This window comes from Dendrobates tinctorius, unplaced genomic scaffold (genome assembly GCF_039654945.1).
Source record: "Dendrobates tinctorius isolate UK_male_01 unplaced genomic scaffold, ASM3965494v1 ptg000086l, whole genome shotgun sequence".
Classification (NCBI taxonomy): domain Eukaryota; kingdom Metazoa; phylum Chordata; class Amphibia; order Anura; family Dendrobatidae; genus Dendrobates; species Dendrobates tinctorius.
In genome coordinates this window covers 57,261,526-57,282,503 of record NW_027361754.1, presented here as the reverse complement: position 1 = coordinate 57,282,503, position 20,978 = coordinate 57,261,526, and the positions used below count along the sequence as shown (strand labels likewise).

The 20,978-nt window shown below is 44.7% G+C and overlaps 1 protein-coding gene across 3 annotated transcripts in view; it reads left to right on the top strand.

The window, feature by feature from the left end:
* DVL1 (dishevelled segment polarity protein 1) overlaps positions 1-20,978 on the top strand; it is a 233,975-nt gene that overhangs the window by 82,703 nt on the left and 130,294 nt on the right. For all 3 annotated transcript variants that reach the window (XM_073585432.1, XM_073585433.1, XM_073585434.1), the window contains exons 2-3: positions 9,976-10,045; positions 15,085-15,206. In XM_073585432.1, coding sequence (XP_073441533.1) covers positions 9,976-10,045; positions 15,085-15,206 — 192 coding nt within the window. The remainder of the gene's footprint in view (positions 1-9,975; positions 10,046-15,084; positions 15,207-20,978) is intronic.

Here is a 20,978-nt window from a genome sequence, read left to right as displayed (position 1 = left end):
AGATGGAGACCAAGCAACCAGGGAGTCCTGGCACTCTGGTGCATTTTCTCCATGCTTGGCTTGTAAACCCTCCTCACTTGACATTCCCCCTGCACCGCTGTGTTTTAATACACTCTATTGTTCACTTAATCCCCTGACAGGCTTTTTTATGTGCAGTGGATTCTGCCCATTGATTTTTAAAGTGTAGGCGTTGACCGAGCTGCTCCTTGACCACTTTATTGCATCCTATAAAGTCTAAGGAAGAGCAGAATCCTCCCTTCCAGTTCTTCCTAAGTTTGCCAGGTTCAGATCTTACTACGATGAGCATTGACGTGTGATGTCCAGATCCAGTAACTTCAATACAACTCAAAGGAAACAAATTTGGAGTGTAAAAGGAATCTTAAAGTTGTGGGCATTCCCTGGTGTTGACCTGTGACCTCTGTAAAGTATTGCAAGATTTGCAGTGGATTTCCCCAAGGGCTCATTATACTAATATGACATCTCTGCTCTAGTATAATTAGATAAGCCCGGGATTGTCATTTCTTAGGCTGAAGATACATATTTCCGTTTCAGTGCTCTCCATCTACCTAATCTCTCCATTTTATGACATAATTCACTTATCCTATAATTGTAATCTGTGTTTATATTAACTTTCCATAAAAGCTGGATCATTTTGGATAATGGTTTCCCACTTTGTCCCTTGTTAATAAGAACGAAAGCAGCAAACCTTAACAAGAGAAGCTATTTGTATCTGGCGGCCAGAGACGACGGACAAAGTGACGATTTTTGTCTCCGTCGAAAAGTTGGACAGCGACAGATCCGGCGCCGTCCATCATTTGCTAGAAAGGAAGCTTATGGGAGCCGCATCCGTCGCTGTCTGTCAAATGATGGAATCCAGCGACGGATTCCGTTTTTTTAAACTGAGCATGCTCCAATTATTATTACCAAGTAGGGCAGTCGGGTCTGGCGAAAAAACGGATCCGTCACATCAGCTTTTCACAATCTGCGACGGATTGTGACTGACGCCAAAAAACTGATATGTGAAAGGGGCCTTAGAGAGTTGTGGGAGCAATCAGTCAAGTCAAAGTGTGGGAGAGTCAGGAGAGAACTGACAGTTATCTATCATGTATGGGGGCCTTTGCTCTCAAGGCGCCCAGATTGCTATTGTTATGCTCTAATGATGCATTCCTTAGGTCACCTGTACCTGTCCATTCATCCATTAAAAGACTACATTCAAAATGATCCATTCCATCGTAAATCAGGTTTCACCAGACTGGATTTCGACCCGTCCCAGTCTTTCCCTTGAGAATCGGTGACCATTGCAGTTCTTTCTGTCTTGACACAGCTGTTGGGAAACCCGGGACAACAGGCTCCTTTCCTGTCCCTGACACTAAGGGGTGCCCTAACTCGCACTACTCCCAGGGATACTTTTGAAGGTGAAGATGCCGGGGCCTCCACCTTTGCCCTATCTCCTGAATTAGCTCTCCATCTGTTCTCTTCCCCCACCTAGGGAAGAGGGGGCGCTCCTGTGCACTGTAGTACACCAACCCGACAAACAAGGCAACACAAACAAGGGTTAACAGAAAACTCCAAGCATACAAAATATTCACTCGCATATAACAGAGGAATGCATCGGGGCATGGAGGTAAGGGAATAAACCAAAATAGAGAAGAATATGGAATTACCACACATACAAACCAAGCAACAGTCACTAATAACTCCTCCAACTCTCCTTCTCATATGTGCTCCTCTTCCACCGTTAGCCATACAGCAAATGCTAGCTCTGACAAGGATTTGTAACAGAGCCCAGATTATAAAGGGAAAAGGAGTGGCTAAGCTGAGTACAGAATTTCCAACATGGCTGATTAACCCCTGTTCTGCTAGAAGAAATAAACACAAAAAAATGAAGGATAAATGCTTCTTTTCAGCGCTGGAGTAGGAGCAATTAGACGCTGTAGTCCTCTGGCTCCACACTGTCACGGTAACCCTGTGACACTTTCTCTTCCTATTGAAAAGACAGGATTGTTTTATGGAGCTGTACCTCACAGATGTAGACTTTGGGCAGTGTTGAGTCTCCCATTACCCCCAACTATATTCATGGGTTTATGCAAACTGAAATCTTTAAAATGAGATCAACTGCTAAAATAACATTTATAAATAGAGATATCTATTATAACCTCGATGGACAAGAAACAGTGAATACAAAGTGTAATAATCCGAAGTAGTCAGACCGGAATCAGTGATGCTGGATAAATATGGCATTATGACTGAGCATAATTCTTTATTTGATGCGTACAATGCATTTCGACTGAGAAATACACCCTTCATTATGTACAATTTAGGCACATTTACACGTTCATTTTTCACGTACGAGTGCCATCCATTTTTTTCACGGATTGCTTTCGTACCTATCATAAGGCTATAGGGCTGTTCACATGTTCGATTTTTTTTTCCTTGGAACGAGTGGTCCGTGAAAATCTCAGAAACATGTCCGATATTGATCCGAATGTCAGATCAAACTCGGCAATAAAAGTCTACAGATCCGTGAAAAAAATCGGACTGCACCCGGGTGCCATCCATGTGCAGTCCGTTTTTCATTGACTGATAGAAGAAGCTGGAGATTTTTTTTTTCTCATCAGTGAAGAAAAACTAATAAAACTGACCAAACTCTGATGAAAATTGCTGTTTAAACTCTATCCGTTTTTCTCATACATTAAATAAAAAGATGGTCTATGATAATCTTATTGAAATATATACAGTATATATATATATATATATATATATATATATATATATATATATATATATATATGTGTGTGTATATATATAAAAAAATCAAATTACAGATTGATCCAACTTCAGTGGAAATGCCTCAAGACAAGGAAATTATGCTCAATAGTGTGTGTGGCCTCCACGTGCTTGTATGACCTCCCTACAACGCCTGGGCATGCTCCTGATGAGGCGGCGGATGGTCTCCTGAGGGATCTCCTCCCAGACCTGGCCTAAAGCATTCACTAACTCCTGGACAGTCTGGTGCAACCTGATGGTGGATGGAGCGAGACATGATGTCCCAGATGTGCTCAATCGGATTCAGGTCTGGGGAACCAGCGGGCCAGTCCATAGCTTCAGTGCCTTCATCTTGCAGGAACTGCTGACACACTCCAGCCACATGAGGTCTGGCATTGTCCGCATTAGGAGGAACCCAGGGAAAACCGCACCAGCATATGGTCTCACAAGGGGTCTGAGGATCTCATCTCGGTACCTACTGGCAGTCAGGCTACCTCTGGCGAGCACATGGAGGGCTGTGCGGCCCTCCAAAGAAATGCCACCCCACACAACTACTGACCCACTGCCAAACTGGTCATGCTGAAGGATGTTTCAGGCAGCAGATTGCTCTCCATGACGTCTCCAGACTCTGTCACGTCTGTCACATGTGCTCAGTGTGAACCTGCTTTCATCTGTGAAGAGCACAGGGCGCCAGTGGTGAATTTGCCAATCCTGGTGTTCTGTGGCAAATGCCAAGTGTCCTGCAAGGTGTTGGGCTGTGAGCACAACCCCCATCTGTGGACGTCGGGCACTCAGACCATTCTCACGGAGTCGGTTTCTAACCGTTTGTGCAGACATATGCACATTTGTGGCCTGCTGGAGGTCATTTTGCAGGGCTCTGGCAGTGCTCTTCCTTCTCCTCCTTGCACAAAGGCTGAGGTAGCAGTCCTGCTGCTGGGTTGTTGCCCTCCTATGGCCCCCTCCACATCTCCTGGTGTACTGGCCTGTCTCCTGGTACCGCCTCCAGCCTCTGGACACTACACTGAAAGACACAGCAAACCTTCTTGCCACAGCTCGCATTGATGTGCCATCCTGGATGAGCTGCACCACCTGAGACACTTGTGTGGGTTGTAGAGTCTGTCTCATGCTACCACGAGTGTGAAAGCACAACTAACATTCAAAAGTGACCAAAACATCAGCCAGAAAGCATTGGTTCTGAGATGTGGTCTGTGGTCCCCACCTGCAGAACCACTCGTTTATTGAATGTGTCTTGATAATTGCCAATAATTTGCATCTGTTGTCTATTCCATTTGCACAACAGCATGTGAAATTGATTGTCAATCAGTGTTGCTTCCTAAGTGGACAGTTTGATTTCACAGAAGTTTGATTTACTTGGAGTTATATTCTGTTGTTTGTGTTCCCTTTATTTTTTTGAGAAGTGTATATATGTATATCTATATGTGTGTATATATATATATATATATATATATATATTATTATTATTATTATTATTTATTGTTATAGCGCCATTTATTCCATGGCGCTTTACATGTGAGGGGGGTATACATAAAAACAAGTACAATAATCTTAAACAATACAAGTCATAACTGGTACAGGAGGAGAGAGGACCCTGCCCGCGAGGGCTCACAATCTTCAAGGGATGGGTGATAATACAGTAGGCGAGGGTAGAGCTGGTCGTGCAGCGGTTTGGTCGATCGGTGGTTACTGCAGGTTATAGGCTTGTCGGAAGAGGTGGGTCTTCAGGCTCTTTTTGAAGGTTTCGATGGTAGGTGAGAGTCTGATATGTTGTGGTAGAGAGTTCCAGAGTAGGGGTGATGCGCGAGAGAAATCTTGTATGCGATTGTGGGAAGAGGAGATAAGAGGGGAGTAGAGAAGGAGATCTTGTGAGGATCGGAGGTTGCGTGCAGGAAAGTACCGGGAGACGAGTTCACAGATGTATGGAGGAGACAAGTTGTGGATGGCTTTGTATGTCATGGTTAGGGTTTTGTAATGGAGTCTCTGGGCAATTGGGAGCCAGTGAAGGGATTGACAGAGGGGAGAAGCTGGGGAATAGCGGGGGGACAGGTGGATTAGTCGGGCAGCAGAGTTTAGAATAGATTGGAGGGGTGCGAGAGTGTTTGAGGGGAGGCCGCAGAGCATGAGGTTGCAGTAGTCAAGGCGAGAGATGATGAGGGCATGGACTAGGGTTTTTGCAGATTCTTGGGTGAGGAATGAACGGATGCGTGAAATATTTTTGAGTTGAAGTCGGCAGGAAGTGGAAAGGGTTTGAATATGTGGTTTGAAGGAGAGATCAGCATCAAGGATTACTCCGAGGCAGCGAGCTTGTGGGACTGGGGAGAGTGGGCAGTCATTTACTGTAATTGATAGGTTCGTAGGGGGGGTCACGTGAGATGGGGGAAAGATGATGAATTCTGTTTTGTCCATGTTGAGTTTCAGATATCTAGTGGAGAAGAAGGATGAAATAGTGGACAGACATTGAGGGATTCTGGTTAGTAGGGAGGTGATATCTGGTCCAGAGATGTAGATCTGTGTGTCATCAGCATAAAGATGATACTGAAAGCCATGAGATTCTATGAGCTGTCCCAGGCCAAAGGTGTAAATAGAGAACAGCAGGGGCCCTAGGACTGAACCTTGTGGGACTCCGACAGATAGGGGGCGAGGTGAGGAGGTGGTGTGTGAGTGGGAGACGCTGAATGTCCGGTCTGTTAGGTATGATGAGATCCAGGAGAGGGCCAAGTCTGTGATGCCGAGGGATGAGAGGGTCTGTAATAATAGGGAATGGTCCACTGTGTCAAAGGCAGCCGACAGGTCCAGGAGGAGGAGGACAGAGTAGTGTCGCTTGCTCTTGGCAGTTAAGAGGTCATTGGTGACCTTAGTAAGGGCAGTTTCAGTGGAGTGGTGTGACCGGAAGCCAGATTGTAAGCGGTCGAAGAGGGAGCAAGAAGAGAGATGGGAGGACAGTTCAAGGTAGACGTGTTGTTCCAGTAGCTTGGAGGCGTATGGGAGAAGTGATATAGGGCGATAGCTAGATACAGAGGATGGGTCAAGAGAGGGCTTTTTGAGGATAGGTGTGATGGAGGCATGTTTAAAGCTTGAGGGGAAAACACCAGTTGTTAGTGATAGGTTGAAGAGATGGGTTAGGGTTGGGATGAAGACTGTGGTGAGGTTTGGGATGAAGTGGGATGGGATCGGGTCGAGTGCACAGGTGGTGAGATGTGATCTTGAGAGTAGAGTGGAGAGTCGATCTTCTGTAATGGTGGAGAAGTTGGTTTTGAAGGTGGAGGGCTGGGAAGTCGGGAGGAAGGGCTCTGGGGGTTGTTGACCAAAACTGTCCCTGATGTTATCAATTTTCTGCTTGAAAAATATATTATATATACATAAGGGAATTACTCCCTGGAGTGATGTAATAAAATCACAAAAGTCAAATATCCATTGATGCCTTGCAATTAAAAAAAAAGATAAAAAGCACAACAGTAGAAGAGGAATAAATGAAAAATCAACAGATCTAATAATCTAACAATAGGGTAACAAAGTAAATAGCTATTTTTTTTTTAGATACATGAAAACTGGGGAAGGTACCAAAAGGTCCCGAAAAAAAGCAAAAAGTCCTGGAATAGGTGATGCTATAGTGCTAGTCCTCTTCCTCCATAAAGAGACAATTCGCTTCTGTAATTTCCCAGAGTAGCATTGCATGGCTTATAAGTCTCATCACTCTGACATGCCAGGCTTGGCATGTCACTCTCCACAATGAGAAACATTACCCCTTACCGCCTACTTTGATGGACAAGTGCCTGAAATATATGGCATGCTCCCAGACGTGGAGCAATGACATATATTGAGTACGGCAGACACTGACTCTAGACAAATCTGTTAAGAATGCCTCCGGACCATTATCTGCTATACACAGTAAACCGGATGCTGAACTTCCACATCCTGTTTTGGTGTGACCATCGGTGGACAATGCCGGCATGAGAGATGCAAATCTAGTACAACCTCCACCAAGTGAACAAATGCATTCTGTAGAGTTCATGTGTCGGCACCATGTGGAGAATAATCTGAACTATAAAAAATAGTATTATATTACAATCTGCTAAGAACACAACAAAGGATGAAATACAATAAAATATATAAAAGAATAAAACAGAAATAATTCATCATAAATCACGATATAGTGTGTGTCATTAAGTGGAGGTCTGCCCCCCACCCCAGTGGGTCTGTATTGCTTGGTGTTGCCCCTAGTAATATATTATGGCATTAAAATACCTTGAGTGCACGGCTGAAGCATTGCAAAGCAAATGGACGATTCATTGAAAAGATGACTCTGCAGTAAAATATTTTTTCTTTATTTGGAGTTTAACGCATTTCGGGACTTAGTTACCCTTCATTAGACTGTACATATTACACGAGCCGCCATCCTCTTTTTATCTTCTTCTCCAATACACTCCCTGACAGAAGTTGTGTCGCTTATCCATGTTATGTAAATAAAAGCTTATAACCTGACATTAAATTCATCCATTGGTTGTATAAATTATTCTTTTGAAAGCTGAAACCCTCCGAAATGTGGTTTAGGTTAAGAAAATAATTTGACATCAATGCAGAAATATTGATCATTTAATGGACACAGAATAGTCAGATTGTGGCAAGACAAAAGTTTTGTCGCCTGGTCATATAATGCACCCAATCCTAGTTTACATCCTCACCTGTGCTCAGTAAAAGATCGGGTAGTTAGCGGGTGTGTATAAAAAGAAATCCAGCACCCCAGACCTTCACTTGAGCTGCAACTTGACCTTTGACAACTTGCCAAAAATCCACCCTGCTACCAAAGCCTGGATTATCAAGAGGCTGAAGACCAGATCCACTGCAGAGGTGGCTGGCACCTTTAATGTATTTCAGCGTCAAGTACAAAGAATTAAAAAAAGATTTGAAGAGACTGGAGATGTGTTTGACAAGCCCAGGTCCGGCAGACCCCACAAGACAAGTGATCAGGAGGAGCGTTTGTTAGAAAATCCAAAGCAAGCGCCTCTTCCACTGCAGCAGAGCTCCAACAGGCCTGGTCACCTCAAGTCCCTGTGTCAACTAGAACAGTTTGTAGGATTCTGTCTCGAAATGGCCTCCATGGTTGAATCAGTGCCCAGAAGCCAGCACTAAACAAAAGGCAAATAAAAAACCGTGTGGCATTTGCAAAGTCCCACAGACTGCTAAACAGATGGACACTGGAAAAGTGGAAGAAGGTGGATTTCTCTGATGAATCTTCAGTAGAATTACACCACAGCCGCTGCAAATACTGCAGGAGACCTACTAGAGCCAGAATGGATCCAAAATACACACAGAAAACAGTTAAATTTGGTATTGGAAAGATCATGGTCTTGGGTTACATTCAGCATGGGGGTGTGCGAAACATTTGCAAGGTGGAAGGCAATATCAATAGCCTAAAATATCAAGAAGTATTAGCTACCTCTTATATTCCAAATCATAAAATGGTCAAATTCTGCAGCAGGATGGTGCTCCATCTCATACATCCATCTCTACAACAAAGTTCCTCCAGGCAAAAAAGATCAAGGTGCTCAAGGACTGGCCATCCCAGTCACCAGACATGAACATCATTGAGCATGTTTGGGGTAGGATGAAAGAGGAAGCCTGGAAGACAAAACCAAAGAATCTAGATGAACTCATGGGAGGCATGTAAGACTGCATTCTTTGCTATTCCTGATGACTTCATTAATAAATTGTATGGATCACTGTTGAACCGCATGGATGCAGTCCTTCAAGCTTATGGAAGTCACACAAAATATTAAATATGACTCTAATAGCACCACAACTTCAGTCACCAATGTTATGCAACCTATATTTGTATTTTAAGTTAATTATTTGTTTGAATATCACATTACTTTCTGCGGGTGACAAAACCTTTGTCTTGCCAAAATCTGACCATTCTGTGTTCATTAAATGATCAATATTTCTGCATTGATGCCAATTTATTTTCTTAACCTAAACTACATTTCGGAGGGTTTCAGCTTTCAAAAGAATAATTTATACAACCAATGGATGAATTTAATGTCAGATTAGCTATTATTTACATACCCTGGATAAGCGACATAACTTCTGTACATTGATGGAGCCCTCTGGCGCCTTTTGTAAATCTGTGCCTGGTACTGCTGCTCGGTCACTGAAGATCTGCAGCTCTCTTGGCGCAGCACCTTTTTTTCCCATGTCATGGGAATCGTAGAGGTCAGACCACCCCCAATTTGTTTACAAGGATAGTCCAACAGAGTAAGTTCACACTAGGCATTTTTGTTGCAGTTTTTTTCTGCAGCAAAACCTGATCTCTTGACTGAGAAGAAGCTGCAGAAAAAGCATGTTTTCCGTGGGTTTTTTTTTTGCGTTTTTCACGCGTTTTTTGCAGCGGTTTTGGCATGCTAGATTTGTCTCTTGTGCATGCTGATAAAGTTTAGTATTGAAAAAAAGTCCTATTCGAAAGAATGAGGTATTGGAACAAAAAAAGCTGCAAAAAAATTATACCTACGTTTTTGTTGCGTTTTTTTCACTACCTATTGATGTGATGAGCGATCGTGCTGGGATAAGGTGTTATCTGTGCATGCTCGGGTGCTAACCGTGTGACTTTGGCGTGCTGGAATAATATGTTAGAGTCCCCGCAGCTGCATGTCTCACGGCTGTTAGACAGCAGCAACACGTGAAAGGATTTCCTGATTGTTAGACAATCCATGTGGCTGTCGAACAGCTGTGAGACATGCAGCCGCGGGGACTGGAGCAAAGTATTCGAGCACGCTGAAGACACTCTATTAGTACCTGAGCATGCTCACATAACACCTTATCCCAGCACGTTCACTCATCACTAATAGTAACCTATACAACCCCTCTAAGGCAATGGCCTTAATTGCCCCATCATGTTTTGCATGCATAGCGTTGTTCTAAAATTATATGGAACATTGTGGCTGTAATATCCGGAAAGTAGAACCTGAGTACCCATAAACAAGCAATTATGGAGTATTTATTCCCTTGCTATAGTCGATGGGCTCTTAAAATAGTGAAGAGATGACAGCAGACCGACTGAGCTAATTGGCATGGATTACAGAGGAAGAGCGTGCGAGTGCGGCTGTGAAAAGACTATATGTATTTCTAGAGGGCGGCTGGCTGTTGAGATGATGAAACGTTCAGCCTCTGACTCTCCTGTCACATTCAATCTTTCAGGGTGGTCAAAGAAGAGATTTCGGATGACAATGCTAAACTCCCGTGTTTTAATGGAAGAGTGGTGTCCTGGGTGAGTTTCCGCTTAAAATAATAATGAGATTTTATCCCAATTTATCATGGTTTCATACCTGGAATTGATATGATGTCACTTTTGGTAACCCTCCCAGAGTGAGAATGGGCATTATTTATCCTTATTTTTTTTAGGACCTTCTTTGCCCTCTCATTTTATAATATACTTGTATAAGGGGAGCCCTGTTGTCTTCTGGTAAAGGAGTGAGCTCCCCCTAGTGGTGGTGACATGCTGCCAAAATTATATCATATGGGATTATTTGAATTAAAAGTCATGGAATATTTCATAAATGTCTGATAGATGCACCACCTCTGGGATCCAGACTTATCTCCAGAAGGATCCTCAGGTCACAACACATAGAGGTGGAGACTGAATGGAGAGGTTGTGGCTCCCATGGAAGGAAATGGAGCGTGTAGAGTACACATGTGTTCATCTCTCCATTCATTCTCTGCTTGAATGTGGCAACCAAGGGCAATATGTGGTTCAGGGAACTCTTAGTCTGGAGATGGCTAAGATCAGAACTTCCATAAATGAGATAATTATGAATTTGTGTAGCCACCACTAGGGGGAGCTAACTAAATATGGATTTATACAGTTAATACTGAACTTGTTTGCTGTATAAACCTGTATGTAGTGAGCTCCCTCTAGTGGCTGCAGGTAAGCACTATGCCAGTGTCATGGGAAACAAGAGGAGTTCAGTTCTCAGCCCTCTCACCACACATAACAGTGTCCTGTCTCTGTGGTGGTGATGGCACAGTCACATTTATGCAAATTTCAAACGCATGTGTTTTTATCTAATTATATAATTGTTTTATTAACACAGCATTGATTCAGGATACTGGACGAGGCTTCACCCCTGCAATAAGTGTCCAGCACCATCTTTATTCCACTATAAACAGGGGTACATCATACCTCCCTACTTTAAAGAGCAGGGAAGAGGAAGACATATTGCAGCATTTTTTTCTACAGCTAAGCCCCACCTTCAACTATTCCTACTCCTTTTTGTGCACCCACACAGAAATAGTGCCTGTAGTGAAGCCCGTGTGCCCACATTGCATTTTTTTGCGTTTCCGTTGCAGAAATGCTTAAAAAAACGCTAAAAAACTGCATCCCCATGGAATACTATGGGATTCTGCAGTTGCTGTGAGCATGCTGCGGATTTTTCCGCTGCGGAATCGCATAGCGTTAAAATCCGCAGCATGTGCATTATTTCTGCAGAATCGCGGCGATTCCGTCGCCATAGGATTGTATTGAAACGCTCACTTTACGCACGTGGCTATGCCCCCCATGCGTGAAGTGAGCGCTTCATATGCGGATGGTACCCAGGGTCTGGAGGAGAGGAGACTCTCCTCCATGCCCTGGGTACCATATTCCTATTAAAAATAATAAAAAAAATAAAAAATAGAGATATACTCACCCTCCGTCAACCCCCGGAGTCGTCCCGCCCCTCAATGGCGCTGCTGGCAACTTCCATTCCCAGGGATGCATTGCACAAATGACATCATCAGAGGTCATTGTCGCAAGGCATCCCTGGGAACGGAAGTTGCCAGCAGCGCCAATGAGGGGCGGGACGACTCCGGGGGCCGACGGAGGGTGAGTATATCTCTATTTTTTTTTATTATTTTTAATATTCTATCTTTTACTATTGATGCTGCATAGGCGGCATCAATAGTAAAAAGTTGGTCACACTTGTCAAGCACTATGCTTGACAAGTGTGACCAACCTGTCAATCACTTTTCCAAGCGATGCTTCAAATCGCTTGGAAAAGCGCAAGCTAAAAACACTTGTATTTTGTGGGAAAACGCAGCGGGGAGTTTCCAAAATGCTGCGTATATTTCCACAGCATTTCTGCAACGTGGGCACTTAGGCTGGTTTCACATTTGCGCTTTTGTGCGCAGCGCATCGTGCGCACCCGTGCGCATGCGCACTGCGCACCTATGTTTAACATGACGTGCACATGGTCTTGCGCACACTTGCGTTTTTGTGCGCATGCGTTTTTTTGTCTTTCGCGCCAGGCGCGCCAGACGCAACATGTTGCATTTTTTGGTGTGCCCTGTCTCGGCAAAAAAACGCATGTGCACGCTTGCGCACGGAATGCGCACGGAATGCGCAAAAACAACACATTGAAGTCTATGGGAACGCATGCGTGCGCATGGTCTTGCGCACGGTTGCGTTTTTTTGTGCATGCGTTTTTGAGTTAAACAAGTCTAGAATGTTCTCTAGGCCAGGGTTTCCCAACTCCAGTCCTCAAGGCACACCAACAGATCATGTTTTCAGGATTTCCTTAGTATTGCTCAGGTGATAATTGCTTCACCTGTGCAATACAAAGGAAATCCTGAAAACATGATCTGTTGGTGTGCCTTGAGGACTGGAGTTGGGAAACCCTGCTCTAGGCAATGGAAAAAATGACACCTAAAAACGCATGTGCATAAAAAAACGCAAGCGCATGCAAAAACGCATGTAAAACGCAAGCAACGCTGCGTTTTTTTGACGCATCAGCGTGCGCATGACTTTAAAAAAAGCGCATTTGTTTTGCGTTTTTTATGCGCCCGATGCGCTGCGCAAAAAAACGCTAATGTGAAACTAGCCTTAGCCTAAGTGTTCTCACACAATTAAGCCTTTTATGACCCCTACACAGTATGATGCACCATCACACAGTTTGAAGCCCCAAAGATAACCCAGGACACACATATTGATGCCCCCACAGTTACCCCTACACGCAATATGATGCCACTATAGTGCCCCCCACAATGCCCTCCACACAGTATGATGCCCCAACAGTGACCCCTACACACAGCTCCCAAGAACACAATATGATGCCACTATAGTATCCCCCACAAAGCCTTCCACACAGTATGATGCCCTCACAGTGACCCCTACACACAGCTTCCAAAAACACAATATGATGCCACTATAGTTCCCCCCCACAATGACCTCCACACAGTATGATGCCCCCACAGTGACCCCTACACACAGCTCCCAAAAACACAATATGATGCCACTATAGTGTCCCCCACAGTGCCCTCCACACAGTATGATGCCCCCACAGTGACCCCTACATACAGCTCCCAAAACACAATATGATGCCACTGTAGTGTCCCCCACAATGCCCTCCACACAGTATGATTCCCCCACAGTGACCCCAACACACAGCTCCTAAAACACAATATGATGCCACTATAGTTCCCCCCCACATTGCCCTTCACACAGTATGATGACCCCACAGTGTCCCCTACATGCAGCTCCCAAAACACAATATGATGCCACTATAGTTCCCCCCCACATTGCCCTTCACACAGTATGATGACCCCACAGTGACCCCTACATGCAGCTCCCAAAACACTATATGATGCCACTGTAGTGTCCCCCACAATGCCCTCCACACAGTATGATGCCCCCACAGTGACCCCAACACACAGCTCTTAAAACACAATATGATGCCACTATAGTTCCCCCCCACATTGCCCTTCACACAGTATGATGACCCCACAGTGACCCCTACATGCTGCTCCCAAAACACTATATGATGCCACTGTAGTGTCCCCCACAATGCCCTCCACACAGTATGATGCCCCCACAGTGACCCCAACACACAGCTCTTAAAACACAATATGATGCCACTATAGTTCCCCCCCACATTGCCCTTCACACAGTATGATGACCCCACAGTGACCCCTACATGCAGCTCCCAAAACACTATATGATGCCACTGTAGTGTCCCCCACAATGCCCTCCACACAGTATGATGCCCCCACAGTGACCCCAACACACAGCTCTTAAAACACAATATGATGCCACTATAGTTCCCCCCCACATTGCCCTTCACACAGTATGATGACCCCACAGTGACCCCTACATGCTGCTCCCAAAACACAATATGATGCCACTGTAGTGTCCCCCACATTGCCCTCCACACAGTATGATGCCCCCACAGTGCTTCTTAATCCCCAATATAGTGCCCCTGCACCAAAAAGTATATCAATCTAAATTTACCACTAGCAAAGTACAGTGTGTCACAAAAAAAAACAATGTTGAAACACTCCACTCATCATAAAGTAACATCAGATCTGAAAAAATGTGATTGGTCACTAAAGGGGTTGTCCACGTTTTGGGGATTTTTTTTTTTTTTAAACTCAAATGCATTTACTTGGAGCAAAAATATGTTTTGCAATTGGGTTGCATTAAAAATTTGGCACTGTTTTGCTTTTACAGTCTTTTTGTTTCCGGCACATTCAACGTTGATGTTGCCTGTGGTCATCAATCAGATGAGAGGAGGTCAGAAGAAGACAGATAGAGTTCCAATGATGAGTTTAAAAAAAAAAAAATTATGCTGTGTATTTTTGCTGCACAAAAAAAGCAGTGTTTTACAGTTCCAGCAAAGCAGATAGGATTTATAGAAATCTCGTGCGCACCTTTCATCTCTTTTACTCAGCGTAAAGTGACCCTCGGTGCGTGTTTAAAATCTGCGACATGTCCATTTTCTCTTGCGGGTGCGGATTTTCCCCATTGAATTGCAATATATTCGGAAAATTCTGTAAAATAATTCTGCCATCAGCAATAGACAGTGCAACACAGAAGTCACAGAACACAAATGGTCCAAAACTTTTAATTAAACCCAACTGCAAAATTTATTTTTTAGCCCCAGTTACATGCATTTAAGTAAAAAAAAAAGTGTGGATGACCCTTTTAAATCCCTATGTCATACCCTCCTCTATTGGAAACTCCCTATAGTGTGCTGTCACACAACAAAGTGCCAAAATTGGCATACTATCCATCGGTCTTGTGACTAGTGCAGCCAATCAGTGGCCTCAGCAGTGACAACTTAGACAGTAATTGGCTGTAGCAGTCACATGATACATAGACATAATGTTATGACGGCAGGACAGGCACTTAGCCACCCACTGAGCAGCGAATAGGACTCCTTCCCGTCTTGAAATGTCAAAGTTGGACATGTTTTCTTTATGGAGGATCCTCTGTCTTAGCCTCATTCCCTAAGTATATTCAGTACTTATCATTTTTGTTATTTTATGTTTCCGTAGCTGGTTTTGGCGGAAAGTTCACACTCAGATGGCGGCTCCCAAAGTACAGAAAGCCGGACAGACCTTCCTCCTCCAATCGAGAGGACAGGTGGAATTGGAGACTCGCGCCCGCCATCCTTTCAGTAAGTAATATCATACTGTATGGAGACCAGGGTTGCCAACTTGACTTTTATCTTTAACAGATTTTTTTAATATTTTCATATATAACATACAAAAAAGTAGAAAGTATCCATGCAAGGACAATGAAAAGCAAAAATAGCAAAACAGTCAAGTAAAACAGCAAGACAACCAAGTAAAGCATAAACGCCTTACATGAGTCCGATTCACTCAATAACCATTAATTGATTGTCCAGAGAGTTGCCATAATGCTGTCTTGAGTATCATATTCCTTATCATCAGAAATATCCGAGAAGCAAAATAGAATGAAAAGAAGAAAAAAAATGTAGAGTAGGTAATAGAAAGTACAGAAAAAAGAGAAAGTAGTAAATAGGGGTACGGAAAAAAGTGGGAGGAGGGGGAATAGAAGGGATTGAGGGGTGAAGTATGAGGAGAGTTGAATCTCTCCCGTTTGTGTTAACTGCCTCTCTGTTCTACCGTACTCTACTAATTTGTCTCCAAGAGTGTTAGGAATTCAGGCAATTCGCGAAACATAATCCATTCCTGCCATGTTTTGTAAAACGTATCCTCACGCTCTGTCGTAACGGTGGATAGCCTCTCCATCCTACATAGGAAATCCATTTCAACTATCCAATCCCCGATACTTGGGGCTGTCTTAGAACGCCACTTCCTAGGAATGATAGTATGAGTGGCCGTTATGCAATGTTTTAGGAGTCCTACCTTGAAGCACCTGAAGGAACCTGCAATCATTGACACTATTGACACTAGGCCCAGCTGTGGGTTACTTTGAATGATGTCACCAGAAACCTTTGAATACATTTCAAAGACCTTTTTCCAAAGTCTTTTAATTGGTGGACAATCTCACCAGATGTGGAGCATGGTACCCTCAGATGCATCACATCTTCAGCAGAGATATATCCTATGAAGGTGGGCTGGACATCTGTACCACCTAGTTAAAAGTTTAAAGTTCGCCTTCTGAGCCCTACAAGCCAGAGGGAGCCTGTGTGCACAAAAGAAAGCTTTTTACACTGCTCAAAAGAAAACTCTAGCCCAATCTCCCGTTCCCAATCCACGGCAAACCATGACTTATTCTCGGCTCTCTCTGACATAAGACTTGAGTATACTTGTGAGACTGAGTGTGCAGGGCTCGTTTCTTTCATCATCAATGATTCCAGTGGCGTCATATCTGTCTTGTTTAATGAAGCAGGTTGGAGAGACGACACAAACGAATGTAGTTGCAAACCATGAGATGTGGAGTTCTGGAAATTCCTCCCTCAGTTCCGCCAGTGACTACTGTCTCTTTAACATCCTAGAGATGTGCATCACTCTGAGTTTAGGTGTGTTGGACTACGCCAAAAACGATCCTACTCCAACACCCGGGGGAAACTTGGGTTTGTCAAACACTGGGGTCATGGGACCGGGGTTGTTTGAGAAACACAGTGCCAAAATAGAGGAGTCCCATATTTTAAGTAGCTCACGTGCCAGAAAAGGTAGGGGGTTGGTCTAGTTACAATGTGTCTTAGGGGTCCAAAGTAGCGAAGTCAGGGCCAGTGGTGAAAGAGACCTTTCTATCTAGACCCATTGTTTCCTCCCTGATCATGAAACCAGTCCAAGGCCCGTATCACTATGGCTGCCCAATGGTAGTTTCTCAAGTTCGACATGCCCGTACCACCCTCAGATTTGGGTTTGCTAAGCAGTGAGTGAGCAAGTCAATGTCTCTTCAGTCCCCATTTGAACTTACGCCAACTTGACTTTTAACTTTTTCAGGACGCCTTATCGAAAAATCACGAATAGACATTATTTTTTATGAACACATTGTAAAACCATAATAAATGATAATGATTATAAGTGATCCATGTCTACAGCCCATAATCCTGTATTCACTGTAAAATGATAATTGCGTCAAAATAATCTGTAGAAGTTTCTTCATCTTAAAAAAAAAAAGTTTTTTATACAGAGCAAAAAAAGTGCCAAATTTTTAGACTGTCATGGAATTTCTGGACATTTGGCAACCCTGGAGGAGACTGGTCAGGCTGTAATAACACAGTCAATGGATCAAATATCAAATATGGCCCCACCAGAAATCATATCTTTGGTGTCATAAATATTGCCTTTGTCATAGTGGCATAGCTAGAGTCCTATGGGCACCAGTTCAAAATTTGGACTTGGACCCTCCCACCACCGGCATGTTGTTCGGATGCATGGACTCCAATAGTGCTGCCGGGGACCTGTCTGTAGGAATAGTGCACAGCACTGCACTGTCAGCGGGTGGGGAGATGCTGCCGGTGATCTGTATGTAGGGCTAGTGCACAGCGCCACACTTTCAGCAGGCTGGGAGAAGCCGCCAGGGACATGTCTGTAGGATTAGAGCACAGCACCGCACTGTCAGTGTGTGGGGAGAAGCTGCCGGGGACCTGTCTGTAGGACTAGTGCACAGCACCGCACTGTCAGCGTGTTGGGAGATGCTGCCGGGGACCTGTCTGTAGGACTAGTGCACAGCGCCGCACTGTCAGCGGGCAGGGAGATGCTGCCGGGGACCTGTCTTTACTATAGTGCACAGCGCCGCACTGTCAGCGTGTGGGGAGAAGCCGCCGGGGACCTGTCTGTAGGAGTAGTGCACAGCGCCGCACTGTCAGCGTGTTGGGAGATGCTGCCAAGGACCTGTCTGTAGGACTAGTGCACAGCGCCGCACAGTCAGCGGGTGGGGAGATGCTGCCGGAGACCTGTCTGTAGGACTAGTGCACAGCGCTGCACTGTCAGCGCGGCGGGGAGATGCTGCCGGGGACCTGTCTGTAGGACTAGTGCACAGCACCGCTCGCTTCCCAGCAGTTATTAGTATGTTTTTCTCTGAAACACCACAGCTTTTGTGTAGGTGCACACAGTCAGTAATTGGCAGCGCTTTGGACACAGCACACGTCCGCTGTGTCCAAAGCGATGAAGTTTATTGAACGCAGGTGATTCTGCATGTGTTCATTGAACTGTGCTGAATCACCGTGTCCAATACCTTGTCGGGGGAAATTTATTTTGCGGAGACTGAGCGTCTACATGAGATAAATTGACATGCTGTGGTCTGGAAAGACGTGCCGCATGTCCGTTTCTGTGGGTGACCCGCGGGCGTCTCAGCATGCATAGTGGACATGGGATATCCACTATGCTCTAACATCTGAACGCTGCGGGTTGGGCGCTGTGGATGTACACAGCGTCCAACCAGCAGCGTTTACTGACCGTGGGAATACCCAGCTGTGACACTACAGCCGTTGCTCATAGATGCTGCACAAACCATGAGCGTCCGGTATCACTGGTCAGGAGAGGTTTAATACCTTTATTATAATAAGTAATTTACGGTTACATGCCGTGATTACTGTATGGGGGCTTGTTATACTCACAGGCTGGGCTTATAATAAGACCCCGGCTGTAAGAAAATTAAGCCCTCTACCTCCCCATCAGCCCCCCAAACAGCACATGGGCTGTAGTGCATGTAGTGCAAAACAATAAACACTAATAATAAGGCCCCCCCGCCCTGTCCTACTCATTTTCCGTAATTCCCACCATGCCCCCATCCTCTCACATTCACCCCACAGAGATATGTTATGAATGGGTCACCGAAGAGGATAGCAGGCCCAGGCTAAGGCACAGAAAACTAGAGAGGTTGGTAATTAAGCGGATTGCAGACCCCTGATCCTATCCACACAACTAGCGGTAGCCGTGGAGCGTACCTACGATGATCCTAGATGCCTCGGCACAGCCAGAGAGCTAACTAAGCCTAAAGCAAGAAAGGGGAAATCTAAACTGCCCCAGAGCAGACCCCAAAGGAATAGCTAGCCCCCAAACATATATTGTTGGTGAGACAAGATGAAAAAACAAATGCAGGCAGGAAAATAGACTGAGCAAATGATGGTGCCCACACTGACTAGACAGGAAAGGAAAGACACTGTCTGCAATCACGCAAAAAACCCTGCAAAATGTCCAACACGTCTGATGCACAAAAACACTGAAGTTGCACGACTTTGCCCCCACTATATCAGCACTCTGGTATATTCTGAAAGCAAAGCAAAAAGAGACCAATATAACAGGGGACAAAACAAACTGGCACAAGCAGTAACATATGGGCGGTGATTCAGCACAGCCCCAGCCGGAGTTGGCTGACCCGCAAAAAGCAGAGATATACAAAACCAGATCAAATGCAAACAGAATAGCAAATGAACCACTTAACTTGAACCATGCAGAGACAAAGCAGGAGACATCAGACCTCAGAAGGCACAGGAAGAAAATCACCAGCAGGGATAGAGGGAGTCAGCTGTCTTAAATCCCAATCTGAAACCCCAGATCTCCAATCGTCATCCTCATTATCAGGTGGCAAGCCTCTGTCAGTCAGATCAGCTCCACTACCTCCAGTAACCACCAGAGGGAGCCCAGAAAGAGAACTCGCAACCCCTCTGTCAATCTGACCAGCTCCACTACCTTCAGTAATAACCAGAAGGAGACCAGAAAGAGAATTCACAAGAGATCATTACATACCTGACTTTAATTATCATAATACATTCTGGCCGCCAACAGATGAAGTTTGCAGGTAGTTTATAAATGCTGGATGTCTCAGCCACAGCGCTAGCGCTTTAGTCTACTCAGCTGCAAAATATTAGGATAATACCACCAAATTCCTCCAAATGAATAAATAATTAAACGTTTTAATATATGCGCTCAGAGATAGACTTTTAAATAAACTAAACTCACTTTGTAAATGATTATAGAAAACCAAGTAGCCAGCCTGAATTGCAACCTCCTAGCATCGGTGAGGGTCAGGCACCGCCTACTTGACTCTTTAGAAAAACTTTTTCAATAGTGGAAAAATAAAATAATAAAGAAATTATCACGTGACTAGCTATGGAGAGCGGTGAAGCTCAAAAACATCCGACGCGAGGAAGGAATCCGCTGATTCAGAAACGCGTCGGATGTTTTTGAGCTTCACCGCTCTCCATAGCTAGTCACGTGAGTGATCACGTGACCGTGACGTCACACAAGGTCCTGCGGACCTTGTTAGCTTTTCTCGGCGTGCGCCGCTACCGCTTCCAGCCCAGGTGGGCGCACTGCAGAGAGGACGTACGTCTCCGGCCGGGACGAGCGTCCGCAACCTACAGCACTAAATCACCCTCTGCCTTACCTGGTGGCAACACTTTGGATTATACTGTTATCGCTGCCGCTTCATTTGGATCTTCCATGCACAGGACCTGGACTGCCAAGTACCATTAGTTTAAGGAAGTCTACCTCAAGGTAACTTTTTTCCTCTATTTAGGGACAATCTCCTCTTCCTAGCCACATGGTTAATGCTGTATGGTGCAGTATCTGAAGTATTAATTTCTTTATTATTTTATTTTTCCACTATTGAAAAAGTTTTTCTAAAGAGTCAAGTAGGCGGTGCCTGACCCTCACCGATGCTAGGAGGTTGCAATTCAGGCTGGCTACTTGGTTTTCTATAATCATTTACAAAGTGAGTTTAGTTTATTTAAAAGTCTATCTCTGAGCGCATATATTAAAACGTTTAATAGTTTATAAATGCCCCTGGCAATTTGTGATTCAAGTGCTGCAGGCTAACAGCATGCAATGAGGTCAGGCCCAGGCAGTGTCTGAGGTAACTCAACGGTGAGCACTAGGACCCAGGGGAGCCCCAGCCTGCATCAGTCAGAGCATGGAGCTGAGCTGACTGAGCACTGACAGTGGAGCCGGTCAGAAACTGTGAGCTCCTCTGCACATTACACTGCACTGAGGACTCTGCCACTGTT